This window comes from Diabrotica undecimpunctata, chromosome 1 (assembly GCF_040954645.1).
Source record: "Diabrotica undecimpunctata isolate CICGRU chromosome 1, icDiaUnde3, whole genome shotgun sequence".
In the NCBI taxonomy this organism is placed as follows: domain Eukaryota; kingdom Metazoa; phylum Arthropoda; class Insecta; order Coleoptera; family Chrysomelidae; genus Diabrotica; species Diabrotica undecimpunctata.
In genome coordinates, this window is record NC_092803.1 from 36,481,809 (window position 1) to 36,508,663 (window position 26,855).

The window sequence follows — 26,855 nt, forward strand, 5'->3', positions numbered from 1 at the left end:
GCAGTTTTTACGAGTCTCTCATCGTCCCTTCTACTGGTGTGACCTCTCCGCTACTTGTGTCTTTGTTCAGCCCGTCTTACGATATTCTGGACGCCGCATTGATTTCTTATAAAATCATTCTTTTTGGCCCCTAAGAGTGTAACCAGCAATGTATCTCAGCGTTTTCATTTCAGTTGTCCCTAGGAGTTGCCGCCTCTCTTGATAGGTCATTACTGGTATTAGGCAGGTTTACTTCCTATGCTCATGTGCTTGTTCCTTTCTTATTCAAATATCTCTTTCTTATTGAGAAAATATAGCTTTCCTATATTTTCCATTAACTGCCTTAAAATAAAAATTGCATACTCTTTTCCATATTTGCATGGCATGACTCAGTAATTTCATGGTCCTGTAGTTTTTGTATTGTTGACCATCTCCTATATTAGCGTAAATAGGTACTAATATTGCTGCTAATAGGTACTAATACTGCTTTTCCATTCATCTAGCATTTTTCCAACTTCCATAATTCGATTAGACAAACCTGTTAATCAACTTGCTTCCGTCTTTATTAAAGCTGCCCATACTTCCCCAGGGATATCATATGGTCCAACGGCTTTACCTTTCTGTATTTTGTACTGTCTTCGTTAGTTTATCTAATATGATTTCTGTCAAATTATTTGGTTAATAAATTACCTATATTGCAAACTTTGCCTTAGTATTTTCCCCAAATTTCTTTAATGTCCTTTTTATTAAACATTCTCCTTTCCTTATTATTTTTAAGTCAGATTCTTTGCTTCACCCTTGCTAGTATAAAGGTAATCGTATATAAAACAACAAAAGATGGACGAGAAATATTATAAATTGGAGCACAGTCGTAGTAGAGGATTGCCATAAAAACGGTGGCTAGACGACATCAAAGCAAACGTGGGAAGAAACTGGCACCTAATAGCACAAAATAGAGACGAGTGGAGAACTTATGGGGAGGCCTTTGTTCAAGAGTGGATGCAAACAGGCTGAAGAAGAAGAAGAGGTTAATAGGATTTATATTACTTGTTTTACTTGCGATTTTTCAAAGATAGTTGTTTGTTTTGACTCTTTTTTTTATAATTTTTATAAAGATTTATTTATTTTAATTTCTTTTTATCTTTGTTTTACAAGAATTTTAGTTGAATATATACTAATAATTATTTGAGTTTCCCAGGATTAGCAGAGAAAGGGTTCACGAAACTGAAAAATAAGCCAGCATTTTTATTTTCTGGCTAAATTTGTAATAGCCGTGGAAAATGTGGGATATTTATTATAATTTATAAATTTATAATATATGTAAGATATAGTATAGGATATATTATACGACGATAGATTGATATAAATCTAGCCTTTGATAGAAAAACAAGTTTTTTGGAATTAAATCGATTTATTTCTCAACATAGTACTCTTTTAGCTCGATACTCTTAGTAAGTCGATGTTCCAATTTTTGTATCCCATCCGAATAGTACTTTTGCTCGAGCTCTTCAAAATAGGCCGAAGTTTCAGCGACGCCTTCATCATTTGTTGCGAAACGGCGTCCTCCGAGCTATTTTTTTAGGTTTGGAAATAGGAAAAATCGCTGGCGGCAAGATCTGGGGAATACGGTGGGTTTTCAACCAATTCATAAAACAATCGGTGTAATTTTGCCATGGCGATGGCCGATCGGTCAGCCGGTGCATTGTCTTGGTGAAAGACCACTTTTTTGCGTTAAAAACCGGGGCGTTTTCGACGCTATTTGGAATCAAATCGATCCAAAAATGCTGAGAAGTACTCACCATTAATTGTTTTTTCTTTTTCCAAGTAGTCGATGCCCTTAGCATCCCAGAAAACAGTCGCCATCACCTTGCCGACCGAATGTGCACTCTTTGCCTTCTTCAGCGGCCCTTCGCCGCGTTTGCGCCACTGTTTCGACTGTTCTTTGGTTTCCGGTGTGTAATAATGTACACATGTAATCGGCGAATAAAATCCTTCGGATCGGGCCGTATCTTCACCAAAAGCGTCTCCGATGTGGTCACACGTTTTTGCATTTGATCGATTGCCAGCAAATGTGGCACCCATCGCGCGAATATCTTTTTGATGTCCAAATGATAGTGAATGATGTTGTGTACGCATGCGTAGAAAATGTTTAGGACCTCTATTAACTCGCGGAGCTTAATTCGACGATCTGCTATAAACATGTCATGGACTTTGTTGATCATTTCCGGCGTGGTGACTTTATTTGGCCTCCCGGGACGCTCATCATCAAAAATTATCGTACGACCACGAACAAATTCAGCTTTCCAAAAGTTTACTGTTGCTAACGAAGGTGCAACCTCACCATAAACTTCGTCCAGATCGGCTTTGATTTACACATTCGTTTTACCCTTTTTGTGGAGGAACTTAATCACCGAACGATACTCGACTTTTTCCATTTCTCCAACAACAAAAAATTTGCTTGCTTTTGACAGTTGTAAAAACCAAACTACTTGTTTTTAAAACTTAAAATTTTGACAGACGTCATGTCATGAATGGCAAATGTCAACACCGAAACTAATTAGGTATCAAGTAGCGCCATCTATCAATGGCTAGTTTAATATCAATCTATCCTCGTACAGAGAGCAAGCGAAGAAAATATGAATAAATAAATAAATAGGTATTTAATCATTATATTTTAATTGTATTGCACAAATTTGAATTCTTTTATTAATTACCTTTTTCTCCTCTTGTTATTAAACACTATAAAAGGTATAAAAGGCATTTCTGAACTCAAATAAAGACCGTGAGATAAAAAACATATACAGTGCTAGTCAAAAGTCCGTTCCCCCCTCGTATCTTTTGAACGGTTATTGTTATAATAGTGAAATTTGGAGGGAGGTAATAAACAGACGTAGGCTTCTCAACTAGTCATAACAGGTGACGTAATAGTGACAGATGACGTTACAGCGCCACTGTGACAGATAATTTCAAATGGGACCTTATGGCAAGTGATACTTCGTTTGAAAGGTATTGAAAATACCTATTCAGTCATAATAATTTTGTTTAAGTTTAAGCTCATTTTGATGAATAAATTAAATAAATACTAAAATTGTAGCTTCTCATTTAATTGATACATATTTAACAACCAGTTCTTATAGTAAGTGTTCAAAATATGCTCCATTTACTTCCTAACAGTAATGCATCCTATTTCTAAACTCTTGTTGCACTCGTTCAAATTTGTCGGGGGAAATTGCCCTACATTCTTCAACAATTCGTTGTTTCAAAATGTCAATATTGTCGGTTGCTGTAGCGTAAACTTTAGATTTCAAGTATGCCCACAGAAAAAAATCTAATGGTGTGAGGTCCGGTGACCGAGCTGGCCATTCTATCATACCTCGTCGCCCAATCCATCTACTTCCTCATGGAAATTATTTCCAAATTTACCAATTATTAACACAGCTGTTACTTTGTCGGCTACAGTACGTACCATTCTGCCTTTGTAAAAATTTAAACGTCTCGGTAAACAATATTTAAACTAAATATTAATTAAGAACAACTAACTAAAAACAACTTGACTAAACTTGAATTGACTAAATTAAGCAGCAAATGAAACTAAATATTCAGGTATAAACGATTTGCAAACTAAAAGTAACTAGAGAATTGACTAAACTAAGTAGAAACAGAAACTAAATATTGAGCTATAAACGCTTTTGCAAACTAAAGACATCTAGAGAATTGACAAATTTTTTGACAAATAATCAAAGGCGGACGTTAGAATTTTTATTAATTAAATGTCAAACCAGAATTTTAATGTTTATTTTCTTTATTTATTCGTCAAAATCATCTTAAATCCAAACAAAATTAGAATTATTGAATAGGTATATTAAAATAACTGTAGTTTCGCATTTAGTTAATAAATATTCTAACGTTCGCCTCTAGTTAATTGTCAAAAAAGTTGATGTTGATGTACAAACAATTAGAGAATTGAAAAATGTCAACTTTTTGACAAGTAACCAGTGGCGGAGGTTTAATATTTATTAATTAAATGCGAAACTACAATTTTAGTATTTATTTAATTTATTCATCAAAATAAGCTTAAACTTAAATAAAATTAGTATGGTTGAATAGGTATTTTCAATACCTTTCAAACGAGGTATCACTTGCCATAAGGTGCTATTTAAAATTATCTGTCACAGTGTGCTATAACGTCATCTGTCACTATTACGTCACTTGTTATGACAAGTTAAGAAGTCTATGTCTGTTTATTACCTCCCTCCAAATTTCACTATTATAAGTAAAACCGTTCTAAAGATACGAGGGGGGGAACGGACTTTTGACTAGCACTGTAGTTATTAATTTGGCGTCTGTAATAAACACATCACATATTCATAATAAGATTGATTAAATCTTTTTTGTGTTTGATTTGCTAATTATATGTTAATTAATCCGATAATTTGCTAATTGATTACAAAATCATAATATATATATATATATATATATATATATATATATATATATATATATATATATATATATATATATATATATATATATATATATATATATATTGATACGATTAGGGTTTATGGAAAATAATTTATAAGTTATATACTACATAATATTAGATATTTGGTTGTTTTAAATAAGTTATATACTAGAGAATTTTATAAAAATTATTTATGTGAGGGCATTTTTAATAAATTAGCATATAATAATTGTAAAAAGTTGTATTTTAGTAATTTTAATGTTGTAAATAAATTTAAGTGAGCCATGTGCATAGGCAACCAAAAATACTCTCGGAGATTGACAGATGGAAATTAATTATAATACGAGTATAAGTGGGGTTATAATATTATATTGTTTGAAATGTGTATTTTATTAAATTAGAGTGTTAGTTACTAATTTGAATGTTTATTCTGATCTGAAAAGCCTAAATGTCAACAAAATTATTAATAGAAAAGAATGGAATTCTCTGGATCTCCGGAGATGGCCATGTTTGCGAAATGGTTTGTTCCAGAAAATTCAGACAAGTAGTTAATGGAACAAATTGGAACATGATCTCTTACGAGATGGTTCTAGAATATCAAAAAGATATAAATACCCGTGATTTGGATTCAAGACGGCAGTTTAAGAAGTTTTTAGTCAGAAGTCAAGCAGTTTATTATGAAAGTTAGTTAGAGTCAGTGAATCAAGTACAAATAGTTCAATAGTTTAATATAGTGAGTTAAATGAAGATTAAAAATTATGCATATAATTTAATGCACATTTATAATTATACACAAATAATTATTGAAGATAAAAAAAGGTATATTGGAAGAAATTAAATTATATTATGGTTGGAGATTAGTATCAATCAACTTATAATAATTGGATATTGGTATATTGAAAAGAAGAATAAATATAAATGCTGTTTGCTGGTTTGGTTGGTGGTGTATAAATGCTGGTGAAGAAAATTATATCTTAAATTAGTAGAAGCTGATAATTGGAAAAAGAAATTTCACAAAAACAAGGATAACCGAAGTACGAAGACTTTCAGTGGTGATTAGAATATATATAGTGGAAAACAGTTCATTTAGGCATTCAGTGAAAGAAAGGTACAAAATTTTGTTAATATAATTTAGTTAATGTCATAACAATTTCAATTTTGAAGATAGTTTGTTTAAATTTAACATTGTCTATAGAATTTAATTAGTTTTATAAGAACATCAATTTAAAGATAGTTTATTTTAAATTTACATTGGCTAGGTTAGATATATATGTGTGTTTCATAATAGTTATAATAAAGATAATTTAAAAAAGTACTTACAAGCTAATTCTTTGAGAACCGCGATAAAAACCCTATATATTATATTATTAAAAAGACTCATTGCTCATCATTCAAACAAAAAACACATCATAACAATTTGGCGCCCAACGCGGGGCTCTCTATTTAAAAGAATTAGTTTGGGAAGATAAGTGCTCTCATATAATTAAATTAATTTTCATTAGAAAGCAAAAATTATAGAATTTATTTTTAATTATATTTGAACAAGTAAAGTCTCAAAATGTCTCAAGGAAAGAAAGGTACAAGAAGCAAAAAGAATGAAGAAGATGTGGAAGTAGAAACACAACCTATACAAGAGGAGAGTTTAGTTCAAGTTCCACAAGATACTGCAGAAATGAATCCAGAAAGAGAGGAAAATGTCAATATGGCAGCTTTGATGTCATTAATGATGCAGATGAACAAAAAATTGGAAGAGAATACGAAAAAAATGGAAGAGAATTCAAAAGAAGTCAAAGAGGACATGAAAAAAATGGAACAGAAATTGGAAGAGAATTATAGAAAATTAGAAAAGAAAATAGAAGATAATAATAATAAAATTGTAAAGCAAATAGAAAAACAAATGGATAAAAAACTTCAAACTGCAGAGAAAAAAGTAGCAAATGAAATAAAAAGTATACGGAATGACTACAAGAAAAGGATAGAAAATGAGAGGACAGAAGTAAAGAGGATTATTCAAGATAATAAAATAGATATAGAACAGAAAATAGAGTTGGAGAAATGTAACTTAGAAGTAAAAATTAATGAAGACAGGAGAAACACAGAAGAAAAATTAGACGATATACAACAAAATATCCAGATAAATAGTAATCAAATAAGAAATGTGGAACAGAGAATAGATGATATTTCACAAATGAGAGACATAGGGAGACCTTACTTAAATTTAACAAATGAGACTGGGATTAAATTCTCTGGTAATATAAAAAATTTGCATCCTAGAGTATACATAAATAGTTTAAAACATAAATTAAGATTTGTGAATAATATTAATGATATTAAAGATTATATTAGAATGACATTAAATGACAATGCAGCAACTTGGTTTGCTAGTATTGAAAATGATTTAGATAACTTTCAAACATTTGAAAATAAATTTTTAAATTATTATTGGGGTGAATTAGAGCAAGCAAAGTTTAGAGAAATTCTATATTTTGGAAAGTATAATCACAATTTAAAATCAAATATGGTAGATTATGCATTAAAACTGATAACAGTTGCAAAATATTTAGAACCACCACTTAGAAAGGATGAAACAGTCTTAAATGTATCTAGACATTTTGATGCTGATGTTGTGCAAACCGTAACTGTACAAAATATTCAAACAATAGATAGTTTTATTAATTTTATTCAAAGAATACAAAGAGGCAATATGACAAGTAATAATAACAACAGAAAAAACAACAATAACTTTCAATATAATAAAAATGATAATCAACAATATAGACAATCATATAACAATAATACTAGGTATGGTGATAATTTACAAAATTTTAATAATACTAACACTAATCCAAATAGACAGAACTTTAATAATAATACTAGTTATAATAGACAAAATTTTAATAATAATACTAATTATAATAGACAACATTTTAATAACAGTACTAATAATAATAGACAAGATTTTAACAATAGAAGAAATACAGAACGACCTAACTATAACAGACAGGTAAATTGTGTTCGAAGGAATAGAAGCTGCGAAGGCAGGGAACGAAGTAGTACAAGGCAGGAGAATGTGAGTAGAAGTCATAGTAGGGAAAGACATAGGACATCAGATCCAAGTGGTCAGATACAATCTGACAATTCTAATAATCAAAATTTTGTGCAGTAAACTTTCTGAATTACAAGTTAGGCCATTGCTATTATGAAAAACCTTCTGAATTTATTTCTTTAGATGAAGAGAAAATTATTGAATCTATTAATTTAATTTATATAAATGCTTTGGCCAAAAATAAAATGATTAAGATTATGATAGATACTGGTTCAGAAAGTACTTTAGTCTCGGAGAATTTTATTTTTAATACATTAAAACTATCAGATATAATAAAGATTCCAAAAATTAAAATTATTGGTGCAAATAATAAGAAGTTGGGTGAAATTGATAAACTAGCCAATTTTAAAATTAATATTCTTAATAAAGAAATTAATATGCAAGGATTTATTGTCAAGGATTTATGTGTTGATATATTAATGGGAAATGATGAATTGGAAAAGAAGAAAGTAAAGATAGATTTTGAAGAAAAAATGGTAACTTTGGAAGGGCAAATAATTAAATTTATGCAGAAAGATGAGGTAGAAGAAGGAATAAGAGTTGATAGGATATTATTAAAAGAAAATAATGATGTTTATGAAGAAGAAATGTATTTTGATGATAGGGCTATGTCCCAAAAGAATGTAAAGAATAATTATTGTAGTGAATATTTAAGGAATGGAAATTTTAAGCAGATGGATGCCTACGAGGCGGAGTGCGTAAAATTGGAAGCAAGGAATAATGAGTACATAATGAAGAATAATTTTATTTGTAAAGAAGAAGATATAATGAAAGTTTTAAATTGCCCTGAAGAATATAAATCAATAGTCATTTCCATATTGCAGCAACACAAGGGACTTGTCAATAAAGAAAATAGAATTGCACAAAATTATATCCATAGTATAAAAGTTAAAGAAGAAAAAGATTTTAAAACAAAATCATACCCAATACCATATAAATACAGAGAAGAAGTAAACAAAACAATTAATAATATGTTAGAAGATGGGATCATTGAGAAGGCAGACACATGTTTTATTAACCCCATAGTAGTAGTACGAAAAAGATCAGGTGAAATCAGGTTATGTTTGGATGCAAGGAATATTAACAAGATTACTGAAAAGCAATTTGAAGCACCAATGAGTATAGATGGAATATTAGGAAGAATTACAGGAATGTCATTTTTCACTAAAATCGATTTACAGCATAGTTTTTGGTTAATACCTCTAGAAAGAAAAAGTAGACAATATACAGGATTTCAGATAGATGGAGTAGTATATCAATTCAAAGTAGTACCATTTGGACTTCAATCATCTTGCAGTGCTCTATGTAGATGTCTTCATGATATTTTGGATCAATATGAACATTTTGTAATTCACTACATTGATGATATATTAATTTTTTCTAAAACGGCTGAAGATCATGAGAAACACCTAAAAATTATAATAAATAGATTAGACAAAGTTGGACTAAAAATAAATCAAGAAAAATGTACATTTTTTCAAAAAGAAGTAATATATCTAGGTTATAAACTTAACACTAAGGGAATCGAAATGGATCCAGAACGGACACAAGTTATTCAGGAATATAAAACACCACACAATTTAAGAACTTTAAGAGGATTTATTGGAATAATTAATTATTATAAAAGGATGATACCAGATCTAAGTATAAAAGAAATTCCATTACTTGAACTACTGAGAAAAGGTGTAAAATGGAGATGGGATCAGAGAAGAGAACTAGCATTCCAAGAAATTAAAAACATTTTTCTGTCAAATTTGAAAATATACTATCCTGACTATACACAGCCATTCATACTAAGAACAGATGCATCAATAGAGAGATTATCAGGGGTATTATTACAAATAAATGATGGGGTCGAATACCCAATACAATTCATTTCAAGAATCACAAAGCCACATGAAAAGGGTTACTCAGTTTCAGAATTAGAACTAGCAAGTATAATACACTGTGTCACAAAATTAAGATTTTATTTGTTGGGTAATGAATTTACAATAGAAACAGATCACCAAGCTTTAACGTCTATATTAAATAACAAATATGGAAACAGTAGAATACATCGGTGGAGTCTAATACTTAGTGAATACTGCTTTGAAATCAAATACATTTCTGGAAAATCCAATATAGTGGCAGATGCTTTATCAAGGTTAGAAAATACACCACAAAAAGGGCAGCGCACAATAAAAATTGGATTAAATCAATTAGTAGAAAGTACTGGATTATATTCTAAAGAAGAAATTATAAGAGATCAGATCAATTTGAGTGAAAAACAAAAAGTCCTTAGGAAAGATGGAGTATATTATAAAATAATAAATGGCATAGAAGTATATGTAATAACTAGAACTTTAGCAAAGAAAATATTGAAAAATTTACATAACGATTATATGCATATTGGTTCAAGAAAGCTATGGATGCTATTTAGGGACAATTATTTTGCAAAGAATGACATAAGTATAGCAAAAGAAATTACTACCCAATGCCCAATATGTCAACTAAACAAAGAAAAGAATTTCAAAAACCAGAACACATATAAATCTAATGTTGTATATGAAAAACTAAATACAGTTTCCATGGATTTTATTTCAAATTTAGTTCTCAGTCCAACAGGAAAAAAGCATATACTAGTGATAGTTGATTTATATACAAAATTTATTAAACTATATCCCTGCTCTAGAACAAATGTTAAAACATTAAAATCATATATTAATCAATTTTTCGAAGAAATAGGACCATTTAGAAATTGCATAATAGATAATGCTACATATTTTAACAACCAAAAATTTCGGACATTTTGTGAGAAAAAGGGAATCAATATTCATTTTACAAGTATCAGACATCCTCAGGCAAATCCTGCAGAAAGATATATTAAAGAAGTTATAAAATATTTAAGGATACTGTGCCAAAATCAACACGAAACTTGGCAGCAACATATACCACAAGTAGAGTATTTTTTAAATAATACACATAATTTGAATACAGAGGAAGTACCAGAATATTTAATGTTTGGCCAAATAGGAAACAGAAAGTGGATTAGTGAATATAATCAGGATATGTTAGAACAAGTAATGCAGAAAGTGAATAACCGAATTAGGAGGAAAGCTGAAAAATATATCAGAAGACAAAATCGAAATATAAAAAAACCAATCACATTTAAAAAAGGAGACCTAGTGTTAATTCGTTCACTTAGAAAAAGTAATGTTAAAGAAAACCGTTGTAAGAAATTACAACCAATGTTTGAAGGTCCATATACAATTGAAAATCAGAATGGACTAAATAGTTATGTGTTAATAGATGCAGAGAACAGACTAAGAGGCATATTTCATATCAACGACATTTTTCAATATCATGAAGAGATTGAATAATGATTTCTATACCTTTAACACAAATATAATAACACTAATAACTTACTGATATATCCATTTTATTCAATAGACTTGATTTGTTAAATGGTAGATGGTAGATTTCATTATTTTGAATCAATTTGACATCATACTTGTTGAATTTTGTATATATGGAAATTAATTTGTACCCTAAAAATCATAATTTGGTGTTAGACACAAAATTGATAATATAATTGCTATAAAAATGTCTTTCTAATATAATAAAGTAAAAAAAAAACTTACCAATTTATATTGATGAAAGTTATTTTGAATGGAAATAATTCCTAGATTTTGTCTATAAACAAACAGAACACCATATCGATTATATTTTAATTAAGGTTATATTTTATTCTCTGATATCGCATCCATTGCCCCATTTGACATGACAGTTTGACCATAGAATAGCCGAACTGTGCTCCGTTGTTCTCTGCTTTGATATAGACAGCGAACAGGGATGTATTTAACACATTTTAAATTAAAAAAAAAATTTGATTTATTAAATTTAATAAGGTATGAGAAAATTAATATTTAAAAGAAATAATAAGTAAATTATTTATTTTAAATATTATTTTGGGGTATTGATACGATTAGGGTTTATGGAAAATAATTTATAAGTTATATACTACATAATATTAGATATTTGGTTGTTTTAAATAAGTTATATACTAGAGAATTTTATAAAAATTATTTATGTGAGGGCATTTTTAATAAATTAGCATATAATAATTGTAAAAAGTTGTATTTTAGTAATTTTAATGTTGTAAATAAATTTAAGTGAGCCATGTGCATAGGCAACCAAAAATACTCTCGGAGATTGACAGATGGAAATTAATTATAATACGAGTATAAGTGGGGTTATAATATTATATTGTTTGAAATGTGTATTTTATTAAATTAGAGTGTTAGTTACTAATTTGAATGTTTATTCTGATCTGAAAAGCCTAAATGTCAACAAAATTATTAATAGAAAAGAATGGAATTCTCTGGATCTCCGGAGATGGCCATGTTTGCGAAATGGTTTGTTCCAGAAAATTCAGACAAGTAGTTAATGGAACAAATTGGAACATGATCTCTTACGAGATGGTTCTAGAATATCAAAAAGATATAAATACCCGTGATTTGGATTCAAGACGGCAGTTTAAGAAGTTTTTAGTCAGAAGTCAAGCAGTTTATTATGAAAGTTAGTTAGAGTCAGTGAATCAAGTACAAATAGTTCAATAGTTTAATATAGTGAGTTAAATGAAGATTAAAAATTATGCATATAATTTAATGCACATTTATAATTATACACAAATAATTATTGAAGATAAAAAAAGGTATATTGGAAGAAATTAAATTATATTATGGTTGGAGATTAGTATCAATCAACTTATAATAATTGGATATTGGTATATTGAAAAGAAGAATAAATATAAATGCTGTTTGCTGGTTTGGTTGGTGGTGTATAAATGCTGGTGAAGAAAACTATATCTTAAATTAGTAGAAGCTGATAATTGGAAAAAGAAATTTCACAAAAACAAGGATAACCGAAGTACGAAGACTTTCAGTGGTGATTAGAATATATATAGTGGAAAACAGTTCATTTAGGCATTCAGTGAAAGAAAGGTACAAAATTTTGTTAATATAATTTAGTTAATGTCATAACAATTTCAATTTTGAAGATAGTTTGTTTAAATTTAACATTGTCTATAGAATTTAATTAGTTTTATAAGAACATCAATTTAAAGATAGTTTATTTTAAATTTACATTGGCTAGGTTAGATATATATGTGTGTTTCATAATAGTTATAATAAAGATAATTTAAAAAAGTACTTACAAGCTAATTCTTTGAGAACCGCGATAAAAACCCTATATATTATATTATTAAAAAGACTCATTGCTCATCATTCAAACAAAAAACACATCATAACAATATATATATATAAATATATATATATATATATATATATATATATATATATATATATATATATATATATATATAATTAAAATCACAGACAAAAAGACTTACCTATGGTTTGATAAATGCACATTCTTTTACATAACCGTAGCAATCAAATAACAAACAGAGATTGTTTGTTCAACATCTTATTTAAAACTAAAGACAATCACAATTTGTTTATTTGAATAGCTTGATATAATCCGTTCTTATCAAATACCTAGATAATGATATGATGTGCAAGATTGGTCTAATTTCTTACAAATTGATTTTTAACGAAACTGATAAGATGATGTCTAAGATAATAACACTTGTCGATATGTAACTTTGATTTTGCGATGATATATAATCTATCATAAATATTGTATCATTACCTAAAATATAAAAAAATATTTCTTCAAATAATCTTGATAAAAGGACATCAAGGCAATCTATCTTAAGGCAATCGTATACCTTTCTCTTCAGAAAAAGAAAATCACAGTATAATGGGCAAGGGGGATAAATCAATATAAACGAGATCACATTAATTAATTGCAACAAGAAATATAAGAAAAGCAGGTAATTTTTTTATAAAGATAAAAGTAAACAATCACCAAAATGAGACAACAAAGAGCCATATCGATAGTAGCCAATACACAAACCTGATTTCTTAACATTATATACTTTTCACTCACGAAAAGCGAGTTCTTATACTTTTTAAATAAATGAAATATACATACCGAACACTTTCTTGCCTGACCGACCCAGGTGCATAATACAACGAGCTGTTGGCTGTAGAGACCCTTCCAAGGCTGGGCGCGTGCGACAGTTTAGTAAGGCTAGAGTAGGTGTGTATCCTATTGAGATTGGGAGCACTAGGCGTCGACAAGAAATTTTGGCCATTTCGATAGAGTTGTGGTAGTGGTTCGTTAGCTATTTTGAACTTCGGCTCATCGTAGAGACTTCGCAGCTCTTCCAGCTCGTCTATGAGACTGGGATGATAGAAGAGTTTTTCAGAAGGTTCAGATGGTGCTGTAGTATGCATGGTGACAATGGCTCATCTATTAGTTGGGGTGGAGAACACTAGCAGATGCTGTTCTAACGGTTTCATTTGAAAAAGTTGTCTGCAATAAAAAGGACCTATTACTTTGCATTATATCCATATAATAAAACGTCAAAAAAATATTACTTTAATTTGTATTAAATACCAATTTCTGAACGTATTATCGTGGTATCTAATATATGTATCTTGTAATACTAAAACCATCAACCTTGTTTAGAGATCACCATCATTTTTGTATTTTTTTCGTCGAGTAAGAACGATAAACAAAACAAATATATATCAAAAATCCCAGTCTTGTTATCTGCATATTTAAAACCCCTTCTGTTTTTAACTTACTAAGTAGAACGTGGGGCATACTAAGCGTATAAATAGCCAACGAGCCAATAAAATGTTTTGCAATGAATTCGAAAAGATACTACACTTAAAAAAATATAGAGATATAACGATAATCATGTAAGATTTTAATGCAAAAATTGGCGAAAGTAATTGTGGTTCACAGTAATCCTATAGAAATAGGCAGCGGAATAAGACAAGGGAATTCATTGAGCCCCATGCTCTCCAATTTGGTCATGGATGAAATCATGAAAAGCGTTAACAAAGGGAGAGGACACAGAATGGGAAACAAAGAAATCAAAATACTCTGTTACGCAAACGATGCAATATTGAGAGCCGAAGACGAAGATAGTCTGCAAAAAATGATCTAGGTATTTAACATAAGAGCAAAAGAATTTAATGTGACAATCTCATCTCAGAAAACTAAAACAATAATAGTCAGCGAAGAACCAACCAGATGTAAAATAGCAATTGATGGCATCAGTATTAAAGAAGTAATGGAAATAACATACCTGGGAATTACACTGTCTAGCTATGGAGACATGGAAAAAGAAGTGTGAGATCAAGTACAAAAAGCAAATAGACTGGCAGGATGCCTCAATAACACTATATGGCGAAACACCCACATAGCCACATCAGTTCTTTATTTATTCCTTCGCTCCAACTTTTGATATTTATTTGTCATCCATTCTTTGTATGTGTCCGAACCAGATAAGTTGTTTTGTTGTTAGGTCATCTGTGATTGTTCGTTTGATTCCCATTATTTCTCTAATGTGTTCGTTGGTAATTCTTTCTCTTCTAGATCTTCCTGCAGCTCATCTCCAAAAATCTATTTCCGTCGCTTTCAGCGTTGCCAGTTTTCTTTCTTTCAGTGGCCATACCTCACAGCTGTATAAAGTGATACTTTTTACTATAGTCTCATATAACCTCTTTTTATTTTCTTTACTGATGGATTGGTCCCATAAAATGCTGTTTAACATTGTGATGGCTTTTCTCCCTGACGTATTTCTCTCTCTTATGGCTTTGTCTAATGTTCCATCTTGTGAAATAGTGATACCTAGATATTTGTAGTCACAGCAGTGCTTTATCGTGGCTTTATCGTCTAATATGAGACCTTTTTGTTCTACTCCAATGTACAGGTATTCGGTTTTCTTTTTATTTACTTCTAGACCCCATATATCATACTCTTCAATTAATTTTCGTGCCATATAGTTTAAATCGTCATAATCTTGAGCCATTATTACTTGTTCGTCTGCACAGTTGAGCGTATATACCATAGTGTTAGTGAGCGGTATACCCATTGTCCTGCATTTTTTTCCATCTTTTTAAAGCACTTTCATGGTATATTTTAAATAAAGTGGGGGACAGACAACATCCTTGCTTTAATCCTTATGCTGTTATAAATCCTGTTGTTATTTATGTTCCTACTTTTATTTTTATTATTGATTGGTTGTATAGCACTTTGACGGCTTTTATTAATTCTATATTAATAGTTGATTGCCACAGCTTCTTCAGTGGAACGCTGTCGTAGGCTTTCCGTAGGTCATATTCACAACATATGAATCTCTTGATTCCGTGCTATCTTTTTTTCTATTATCTGGGTTAAGGAGAACATGTGATCAATAATGGATCGACTAGTACGAAATCCTGCTTGTTCTTCTGCTTCATAATCTAAGTATTCTCTGTATTCTCTCTCGATACGGTTCTTTAAAACCTTTCCATATATTCGACTCATAGATCTGGTTACAGCTATTCCTCGGTAATTTTCACAACTATTTTTATTACCCTTTATATGTATAGTACTGATTTATGATATCTTCCATTCCGTAGGGATTTCGCTTGTGTTTATGCATTCTTGAAATAGTTGTCGAAGACATTCGTACAATTTGTTCGTTCCGTAGTTAAACAATTCTCCAGGTATATCCCCTGGTCCGGGTGCTTTGTTCCTCTTTAGCTGTTTACATACATTTTTAATTTCCTCCTTAATGAATGGACACAAAATAGAAAAAAGAATGGAATAACCACATACGCCAATGGAGGAGACCCGTGTCGTCAAAATAGCAAGAGACCAATCGGCAGAAGAAGTATCGGACGACCGCGCAAAAGATGGAGAGACAACCTTCTATAGAGAGTACTGATATAAGTCGTCTCCTGAATTAGTATTTTTTTTTCAAAAACTTTATTTATAAAAAAATATTACCACCTATTTATTTAAAAAATATATCACTGAAACCAATATAGTTAATGTGCTTATCTGTGATATAAATCATAATTGTGAGTAGCATTTTATTAGACAAGGCAAAAAGCTCGGGTCCGTTCGGAAAAATAATCCAGTGAGATTTTTTACATAATCACTTTCATGAGATACCTCAAAATACGCTTCAATAGGTTACCCAAGAAAAAATTTGTTAAAATTTTTTTAAACAATTTTTTTACATATAAATAAAAAAAATTCGCCCGAACAATTTTTTTTTAAATTGTTTGGATCATTGTGAACAAAGTAAATGTTTTGTAGTTTTCCTGTAAACTTAATGGTTTTCGATAAGTATTTTGGACCTATTTTATTTTAAAACATTGTTTTTTAATCGTTAATAAAGCACTTATGACAGAACGGGTGCTCAGCAAATCAAAGTGTTTGTTATTTTCAAGTAAACGTGATCCGATTAAACCACTACTAAAATTATATAACCAAATCCTAAATTTTAACAACCATACCTTTGAGCAAGCCAAAGAATTTACATATCTTGGATAGCTAGTAAACGCAACAAACACGACAAGCGACGAAATAAAAAGACGCATAGCAATAGTAAATAGAACTGTTCACTTCCTCCAGAGACATTTAAAAAATAAAAATATAAAACGTGCACTAAAGCTTAATATATACAGGACCTTAATAAGACCAGTTTTGATATATGGGGCTGAAACGTGGATCTTATCTCAAAATGATAAAAGACTTCTTGGTATTTTTGAGAGAAAAATTCTTAGAAAGATTTTTGGGGCCGTAAATGAAAATGGGCTATGGCGTCGAAGATACAACTTTGAACTGTATCAGTTATACACCGATCCAGATATTGTGAAATTCGTTAAAGTGCAGAGACTTAGATGGGCTGGACACATTGCTAGGATGTCAGATCACGAATACACGAAGAGATTAACATTTTCAAAACCAGAGGGCACAAGAAGCAGAGGACGACCACGAATGAGATGGATTGATGATGTGGAAGAAGACCTACAGATTCTAGGGGTTAGAAGATGGAGGGAAGTTGCCAGGAATCGATAGGAGTGGCGACTTCTTTGTGAGCAGGCCAAGATCCACAACGGATTGTCGAGCCACTTATGATGATGATGAAATCCTAAATTACGCTGTTACACATTATTTAAACTGCGACATTAAGAGTAGCCACAGGAGCGTTCCGGACCAGCCCAATAGAAAGTTTGCAAGCAGAAACTGGAGAGCCAGCATTTAAACATAGAAGGATGCGCTTATTCACACATATTCACTGATCGCTTTAAAAACTTGTATACCGAAAATAGGAATGTGAAACCTCCACTATACGAAAGAGTTAGGCAAACTCTCATTGCTTTACAAATTCTTATACCAAATTCTTATTCCAACTTCATAAGAATTTCTCTCCCTTGGATAATAAGCATTCCTCAACACTACACATCCTTAAATATCTTTAGAAAGAACGATACTCACTACTCCTTAATAAAAAATACTTTCATCAACAAACTTACAAATTTTTTTAACTTTTATCACGTATACACAGACGCCTCTAAAACATCTACTGGAATTGGGGCTACTGTCGTTACTCCAATTATTACACTTGTGTATAAACTACCATCCTTAAGCTGTATACATACTGGCGAGCTATATGCCATCTACCAAGCTCTCATACATATTAACTCTACTAATATATCCAATGCCCTTATAATTACCGATTCCTTTAGTTCCATCAATACGATTAACCAATTTTACACAACACATCCAATCGCTCCCCTTATTAAAAAAGAACTAGCTGCTATACAAAACAGCAACCAAACTGAACAATTTCTATAGGTCCCTTCACACATTGGCCTTCAAGGAAATGAAAAAGCGGATCTCATTGGATAACAAGCAAGAAACAGTAAAACCGCGAGGGAAGTGAGAAATTTGGTACTAAATCATTTGTTGAAGTGAATGTCTAAAATTTGTGGCAAAACCAATGGGACAGTTCAACTTTAAAAATTCGCGTAGCGAAAACACATGTAAAACCGTGGAAATATCAAATTCCCAATAGAGCTCATTAAGTCGTTGTTACTCGACTTCGGCTAGGACATACCCGACACCCATGGGCTTATAATTGGTCACACTAATCCCACTTTATGTGACAACTGTAATTTTCCACTCAGTGTTAAGCATGTCCTTGTAGAGTGTTTAAGATACCAGTTGCAGGGGACACACCAATCAACCACATCTTCGGATCAACATATGAAATCTTAGGAGAAAAATGTAAAATTGAACATTTAGTAAAGTTCCTTAAAGACATTAATATTATTAAAAGTGAAACTGGAACAAAACCATTAAGTGGAGATATCCAGGAGTGGCTAGCATACCTGTTGAATACAAAGCACGTGGTGTTCCTGTGTATCAAGGTATAAAAAAATGCTTATTAAAAGCTTAAAACTTTTATTTTAAAGAAGATCTTTTCGGAATTGAATCATTCCATCATCAGTTTAATAAAAAGTTGTTAAAAACATTGTTTGGCCACAGAAAAACATTGGAAGGACATCAGTAACAAAAACAATCCCAATGGAATTTACAAAGGTAAATGCAATAGACTGTTAACTTCGTTAATTATTAAAAACTAAAAATGGGGGCATCTTACATGACCCCCAGAGCTGGTGAGATTTTATCGACTTACATTACCTCTGATCTGTGCTGGAGTCTAGGGCTAACATTAATATCCTTAACAAAATTTAATATTTATATACAGGGTGTTTTAAAAAGGTATGTCATAAATTAAATCAGGCATTCCAGGGACAAAAATAAATTGATTGAATCCAACTTACCTTAGTACAAAAGTGTACACAAAAAAAGTTACAGCCCTTTGAAGTTACAAAATAAAAATTGTTTATTTGTATTTTATCTCCTAAACTACTTGACATTTTGTAATAAAAATGGACACGTTACTTTCCTGTTCTGAAAGCATTTTTCATACAAAAGAAACAACAAAATCTAAGCGCACGGAAAAATTTTAAGGGGGGTGTGCAGCCCTAAATCCCCCCAAACTTTTGAGTACGTTCAAATCAAATGAATTTTGTGGCATTATTAGTTTAACACAATATTTTTAAAACTTTTTTAATCACTTTTTCGAAAAACTAGTTTTTTCCTAGTTGGCCATAAAATTACAATTAGTTTCTACGGATATAATAATTACGAACAGTTCCATCAATAATAGTCAATAATTTGAAGCTATCATTTATTGTGTGAATAAGATTAATAATAAAAATTTTGATATTACAATGGCCTACACATTTCCAGAAATGGCAGATATGCATTTAACTTTGGGTAAGTTGGATCAGATTAAATTATGATTTCAATAAACTATCGGGTATATCGTAGGTGAATGTCAAGGAAATAGTGCAGCAGCCGCAAGGCGTTATGCATTAAAATACCCCAATCGAAATACACCCGATAGACGATTATATATGACCATTGATCGTCGTTTATGGGAAACGAATACATTCCAACCGCAAGTTGCTGGCAATAGTGGTCGTCCAATAATGGATGCAACTGATGAAGACATTTTAGAAATCATTGAAGAAGTCCCTGGAACAAGTACAAGGGTAATAGCTGCTGAACTAAATGTTCCTCACGTAAGAGTTTGGAGGCGTTTGAAGAATTAGCTGCTTAAACACTATCACTCAACAAGAGTTCAATAGTTATTGGTTGAAGATTATCCTTAAAGGATTGGATTTTGCGATTGGTTGTTAATGGAAAACAATCAAAATGTTAATTTTATTAGAAATATTTTGTTCACTGATGAGACTACCTTCAATAAAAATGGAATAACAAACCATCATAACAAGCACATTTGGGCCGACGAAAATCCTCACGCCAAAAAAACGACTCATCACCAAAGGACTTTCAAAGTTAATGTTTGGGCAGGAATTGTGGATAACAATCTAATAGGCCCAGTATTTCTTCCCAACAATTTAAATAGTGATAATTATTTGCAGTTCTTGGCAAACAATTTACAAGTATATTTGGAAGAAGTGAATATTGTAATAAGGCAAAATATGTGGTTTCTACAAGATGGCGCTCCACCGCATTACAGTAATGAAGTCCGGGAATACCTTTGCAGGCAGTATCCTGGTCGGTGGATTGGAAGGGGTCGTGACGCACCTATTTCTTGGCCACCCAGAAGTCCCGGTCTTAACCCCATGGACTTTTGCTTTTGGGGGTTTATGAAAGAGAAAGTGTATTCTGTAACAATAGAGGACGAACAACAATTGAGGGTTAGACTAATTGAAGCTCCAAATCAATTTCGTCAGAAAAATATGATTTTTCAACGCATTCGGTTTTCCTTATTAAAACGATACCGAATGTGTATTGAACAAAATGGGGGTCATTTTGAACATTTATTGTAATATCATATTTATAGAGGTTATAGTCATTTTTTGTACTTGTTAATTCATTTAAGCCATTTATTTAGTTCCTCGTAATTTTTTGAAGGTTAATGAAAAGGGCCGTAACTCAATAAAAACTGTTTTTTTGAAAAAAGTTATGAGGCAAAATGTTTTTAAAAATAATGTGTTAAACTAATGATGCCACAAAATTCATTTGATTTAAACGTATCCAAAGGTTGGGGGCTGAAGAGCTGCACACCCCCTTAAAATTTTTCTGTGCGCTTAGATTTTGTTGTTTCTTCTTGATGAAAAATACTTTCAGAACAAGAAAGTAACGTGTCCATTTTTATTACAAAATGTCAAGTAGTTTAGCAGATAATGCAAAAAAACAATTTTTATTTTGTACCTTCAAAGGGCTGTAACTTTTTTTGTGTACACTTTTGTACTAGGTAAGTTGGATTCAATCAAATTATTTTTGTCCCAGGAATGCGTGATTTAATTTATGACATACCTTTTTGAAACACCCTGTATAAGTCAAGTATCTCATGTATAATGTATGTATATTGCTAATAACATCAGCGCTTGATGCGACTATATTTGTAAAATAACAAAAAACATTTTGTTTGTCTGTAATTTATATATTGTAGATGTTTATGTATATTGTGTATGTGTTTTTATTACTTTTTGTATCTTGTAATGTTAATAACCCTGAGTAGTTAAAGAAAAATAAATAAAATAAAGTTTTATACATTTTTATAAGCTTGATTTTTTCTGCTTGTTCAAGAACATAGAAAATACTAGTCGTCTATTTTTCTTCACCTTTATTGGTATCTACTGTTACAAGTTTGAGACAGTTATTCCACTATTTATCGGTTATATTATAAACGACAAACTTGGCAAACTAGTTGCAAATAAAATACCCAACCAGCTAAACATCTGGTGTTAAGGTTAGTAATTAAAATATTTTTGAGAAAGAAGTTACTACAAGCTCCTTATTCAAATAAATTGACACTTTAAATGCTATCTGGGTTATAGATAAACGAGTTACATGGCTGTACATGACACTTTTTCATTTCTTTGCCGTATTGATGTTACCGACTAGATATCACGTGCAGATTATAATCTACATATGTATTTAGTTATTCATTGCCCATATAGTCTATATATGTACAGCATATCAATAATAATCGAAAACAATTATAAATAAGAAATGATTTTATACAGAGTGACTGTAGGATTTTGGAAAAATAATGAAAAAATAACTGCAGGTTGATAGGGTATGGTGAAGGTAACAAGGATTTTACTACTCTTGTATCAGCAAATTGTCAAATTGTTCGCTAGAGTAGGCACTTATGAATCAAAGTACTTAAAAATTTGTATTCATCGAAGTGTGAAAGGATGAAAAGTTTTAGGAGAAAATAGTGCCATATGTGCCGTTGAAGGGCTGTTTACAAAGCTCCATATGTGAATGATAACATTATTTGAATAATATCTATATATTCTTCTTCTTCTTCTTCCTCTTTATAAGCAATTCCGTTTGTTCATTGGCGGATTAATACCTCTATGGAAGGTGCGTCTTTTGGGTCTTTTGCGCGGTCGCTCGATACTTCTTTAGCCGATTGGTGACTTATCTCTTGCTATTTTGACAACACAAATCTTCTCCATTCTGCTTATGTGGTTATTCCATCCTTTTTTTCTATTATGTGTCTATTTATTTATACACTGTACGTTACATTTTCTTCTAATGTCTTTACTTCTCTTTCGATCCCTCAGCCTTTTTCCTGTAATTCTTCTCAGTACTCTCATCTCTGCAGTTTCCAGTAGCCTTTGCGTTGTGGCTGTGTTGAGTCTTGTCTCTGAGGCATCTGCCATTATTGGTCTTACACTGTCTTTATAAATTCTTGACTTTATCTCAGTGTTATTAAGGCATCCTGCCAGTCTCTTTATTTTTGTACTTGACCTGTCTCCATAGCTGGACAGTGTAATTCCCAGGTACTTTATTTCCATTACTTGTTCAATACTGATGCCATCAATTTCTATTTTACATCAGCTTGGTTCTTTGCTGACTACTCTTTTTTTAGTTTTCTGAGATGAGATTGTCATATTAAATTCTTTTGCTCTTATGTTAAATCTTTGGACCAGTCTTTGCGCTTGGGCTATGAATATTGCGTCGTCTGCGTAACAGCGTACTTTTATTTCTTTGTTCCCCATTCTGTGTCCTCTTCCTTTGTTGACGCTTTTGATGATTTCATCCATGTTTAAATTAAAGAGCACTATTCTGACTTCCAGTTTGTTGTTTTGATAGATGTTTTCTCTATTATACAGAAGATGGATTACATCTTTGAGTCTTACTCTGTCAAACGCTTTCTTTAGGTCAATCACACACAGAAATGCTGGTCTATTATACTCTAGTAATTTCTCAGTAATTTGCTTTATAACGAATATTGCACCTGTACACGATCTTCCACTACGAAAACCCTGTTGTTCATCTGCTAAACTTATCCTCTGATTTAGTAGTACTTGTAAAATTTTAGTTGCAAGTTTTAGGGTAGTATTTAACAAGTTGATACCTCTGTAGTTTTCTGGCTGTTTTTTTATCTATTTTTTCGAATAGTAGAATTAGTTTCCCCTTTCTCCATTCTTCCGGTATTTTATTATGTTTTATAATTCTATTAATGTTGGTAATTGTTCTGTCATTGCTGCTCCACAATATTTCAGTAATTCGTTTGGTATCCCGTCTTTATAATATCTATATGCTATAGGTAAATGGCCTATTCTCCACTTTTTGATAAAATGAGTTAATATCATTTTTCTCATTCATAGAATCCATTCTATGTTGTGCCAAAAGATGGTAACTGTTGCGTGAATAGTTGCCTAGTTATGACGTTAAGAATAAGTCTTAACTTCTATGTGTTGCGGAGTAAAACGTCGTATGTCCACAGAAATATTGTTTGGTGCGTGCTTGATACGACAGTACTTAATCAGTGGTAGATAGTCGCACGTCCATAACACGATTGTTTTGTTGACGTCTAAAAATGTGGGTTCAAGAGGAAAAGAATTGGTACGAATTGCTTAGGAACATAGTAAAATCTTAAATGTTGATGGAAAGTGTACGCTTTTTACTGGTAACTTAAAATGTAGCATGTTTGTTTTGATAAAAACAAAGTTTGGTTAAGGTTGTCGCAAACCTTTTTCTTAATCCACATTTCTAACTGAAACGTTTGTTTTTCTCTGTAATACTTTAAAACTAGTTTACAATGTTGCGAAAATGTTTATTTTCCTTATGTTTTATTTTCATAATTACTTACTATTTAACGCTGTTGAAAACATTGTTGGAGTTACGACTTTATCATTAAAGCTGCATTTTTTTAGAATGTGGCAAAACCTCTACAAGTAAACAACAGTGGAATGCATTGAAATGTAATGAATTTCCACAACAGTGGAAACAAACAATGCGGATGTAGGAAAACCGTTATCCATCAAACTTGAACATCATGAGTGTGCCTCTGATTTCTCAGATCATGTTTATCCATTCGCAAATTCATGCGATGACGACCTTGACTTCAAGGTCACAAGGACATAACACCACCAGGTTCGGACCCAGCTTCAATAAATGATTTAGAGATTAACACTGACGAAAATTACGACAAAGAAAGTACAGAATATGGAAGTTTGACCCAAGAAACCAATGATCGTTCCACGGAAAAACTTAAAAAATAAAATTGCTTGGAAATCAACTAAACATAAAAAGGCTACCTTGAAAGGAAAAACTGACTTAATAAAATATGGCAAGAGTTAGTAAAAAACAAATGAGTCCAGGTTGTGTTCTCTGTAGAAAACAATGCACTATAAAAATTACTGAGCATCAGCGTAACAAAACATTTAGAAATTATTGGAACACGATGAGAAGAGACAAAAAGAAAACTGGAAGTCTGCGAAAGAAAAGTCTTAAGAAAGATATTTGGACCTATTAATGGAAACAGAATATGGAGATCCAGGTATAACCATGAACTCTACCAACTGTTCAAAGAGACACCGATCTCAGAATTCGTTAAACTTCAGAGACTTCGCTGGGCTGGTCATGTAGTAAGAATGGAGACAGAAAGATTGCCGAAAAGAGCCCTAGATAGTAAAATGCAGGGCGCAAGACCAAAAGGAAGCCCACGGAAAGGATGGGAGGATGAAGTGGCAGCGGATGCGCAAAATTTGCTAGACGTGAGAACCTGGAGAAGATCGGCGCGGGATCGACAAGGTTGGAGGCATAGTTTGAAGGAGGCCAAGGCCCGATTTGGGCTGTAGCGCCATTGGAGAGAGAGAGAGAGAGAGAGAAAGAGAAAGGAACACGATGAAAACATGGAATGTGAAACGACAATTTGTTTTGGCCAGTGTTAAATCTATGCGAATTAAAAGAAAAATTTCCTCCGATAGCACTCGTGCAAACAGAAGAAAACAGTCTATTCGCTACACGATTAAAGTCGATGGTATTACCTTAAAAGTATGTAAAATCTTCTTTCTAAACACACTAGGTATATTGGAGACTGTGGTGAAAACTGCTTTAAGAAAATGTAAAGTTGGAGATTTTGTCTAACCAGATTTGCGTGGAAAACACGAGCCTTATAATAAACTGCCAGAAGCAATAAAGGAATTTGTTCGTCAACATATATGACTTTTCCCAACCTATGAAAGCCATTATAGTAGAAATAATTCTAAGAGGCAAAACCTAGAAAGTGAATTGAATGTGGTTACAAAAAACGTACCAAAGTCTGCAATAGCAAAATTGTGATTATACCGACACATATTCACCACACAATTTAATTTAGGCTTCAAGCCTCCCGCTAGAACACTCTGTTATAATAATTGATGACTACCTAAATGATGCTAGTTCTCGTTACACTATTAAAAAAGAAGATAAATGGCTTTTTTATTCTAAAACAAAGGTAACTATGATAGATCTGCAGAAGTGTTCGACAACACCCCTTTTGACCCATGTTAAAAGTTTCTATTCCTTAAAGCTATATATCTTAAACCTTACCATTTACGACAGTACAGATAAAAAAGGCTTACTGGATGCTATAGGATGAAAGTATTGCAGGTAATGGTAAACATGAAGTCTCTTCGGTATTGGTGAAGTTTTTAACTTATTATTTGTGACCTTCACAATGTCTTTAAAAACAGCGTGCGTTTTTGGACTGCTTTTAATATATAAATACACCAATACTAAACCTTGAATATATAAATAACCATTGTGTTACACCAACAAATCGAAAATCTTTGAATTTTCAATATGATTAGCGCAAGCGTGGCTATCAATGTTAAATATAAAAAATTTTAATATTTTTCTCTTTATAACTTTTCTATACACCAGTAAAGTTTCCTGCCATCGCTGAAGCTCCATCAAAGTATAATGCTTCAACATAATCCCACGAAGCATTCATATCATGCAAAGTTGAATTTGTTCTTCAAAAATGGTTTCTGCATCAATTAAATTGAAACGTTTTAATGCTACCAGTCTTTCTACTGGAAACGTAATACCTATAGGGATGTATCTAAAAACAATAGCAATCTGCTCATGGCGAATGACATCAGAAGTCTAGTCCATAATCACAGAAATATGCTCCCCTTTCACTTTCTTCTGAATATCACTTATATTTTTGACAGAACGTAAAATATCATTGGGAATGTAGTTGCAAAGATAAATGGAGTTTTTTGGGGCCGATTCCAAGTATGCTTTAAATTAAAGGTTATATTTTCACGAACTTGTACAATTTAAAATAACAATCATTTCTCGTGGCTTTCTTCCGTTTCATCATGATGACATAGAGGTTTTCCACCTTTTACTAGAACTATAATTATATCAATTAGTTTCTTGCTTTAATCTGAATTTTTTGTGGCTGCTTCTCTCTGGTTTTCAGTTCAGCCTATTTTTCTTTTGGATTTGAAGATCTACGGACTTATTCGCGTTATAACTCTTCAAGTTTCGATGCTAAATTGATGACAACTT

At 31.6% G+C, this 26,855-nt stretch overlaps 1 protein-coding gene across 7 annotated transcripts in view; it reads right to left on the bottom strand.

The window, feature by feature from the left end:
• LOC140447911 (G protein-activated inward rectifier potassium channel 3-like) overlaps positions 1-26,855 on the bottom strand; it is a 145,040-nt gene that overhangs the window by 89,366 nt on the left and 28,819 nt on the right. For 6 of the 7 annotated variants that reach the window (XM_072540854.1, XM_072540846.1, XM_072540863.1 and 3 more), the window contains one exon: positions 13,587-13,970. In XM_072540854.1, coding sequence (XP_072396955.1) covers positions 13,587-13,891 — 305 coding nt within the window. In that variant the 5' untranslated portion in view covers positions 13,892-13,970. Of the gene's footprint in view, positions 1-12,939; positions 13,065-13,586; positions 13,971-26,855 lie in introns of those variants that run through there. The other variant, XM_072540915.1, reaches the window with a different exon arrangement.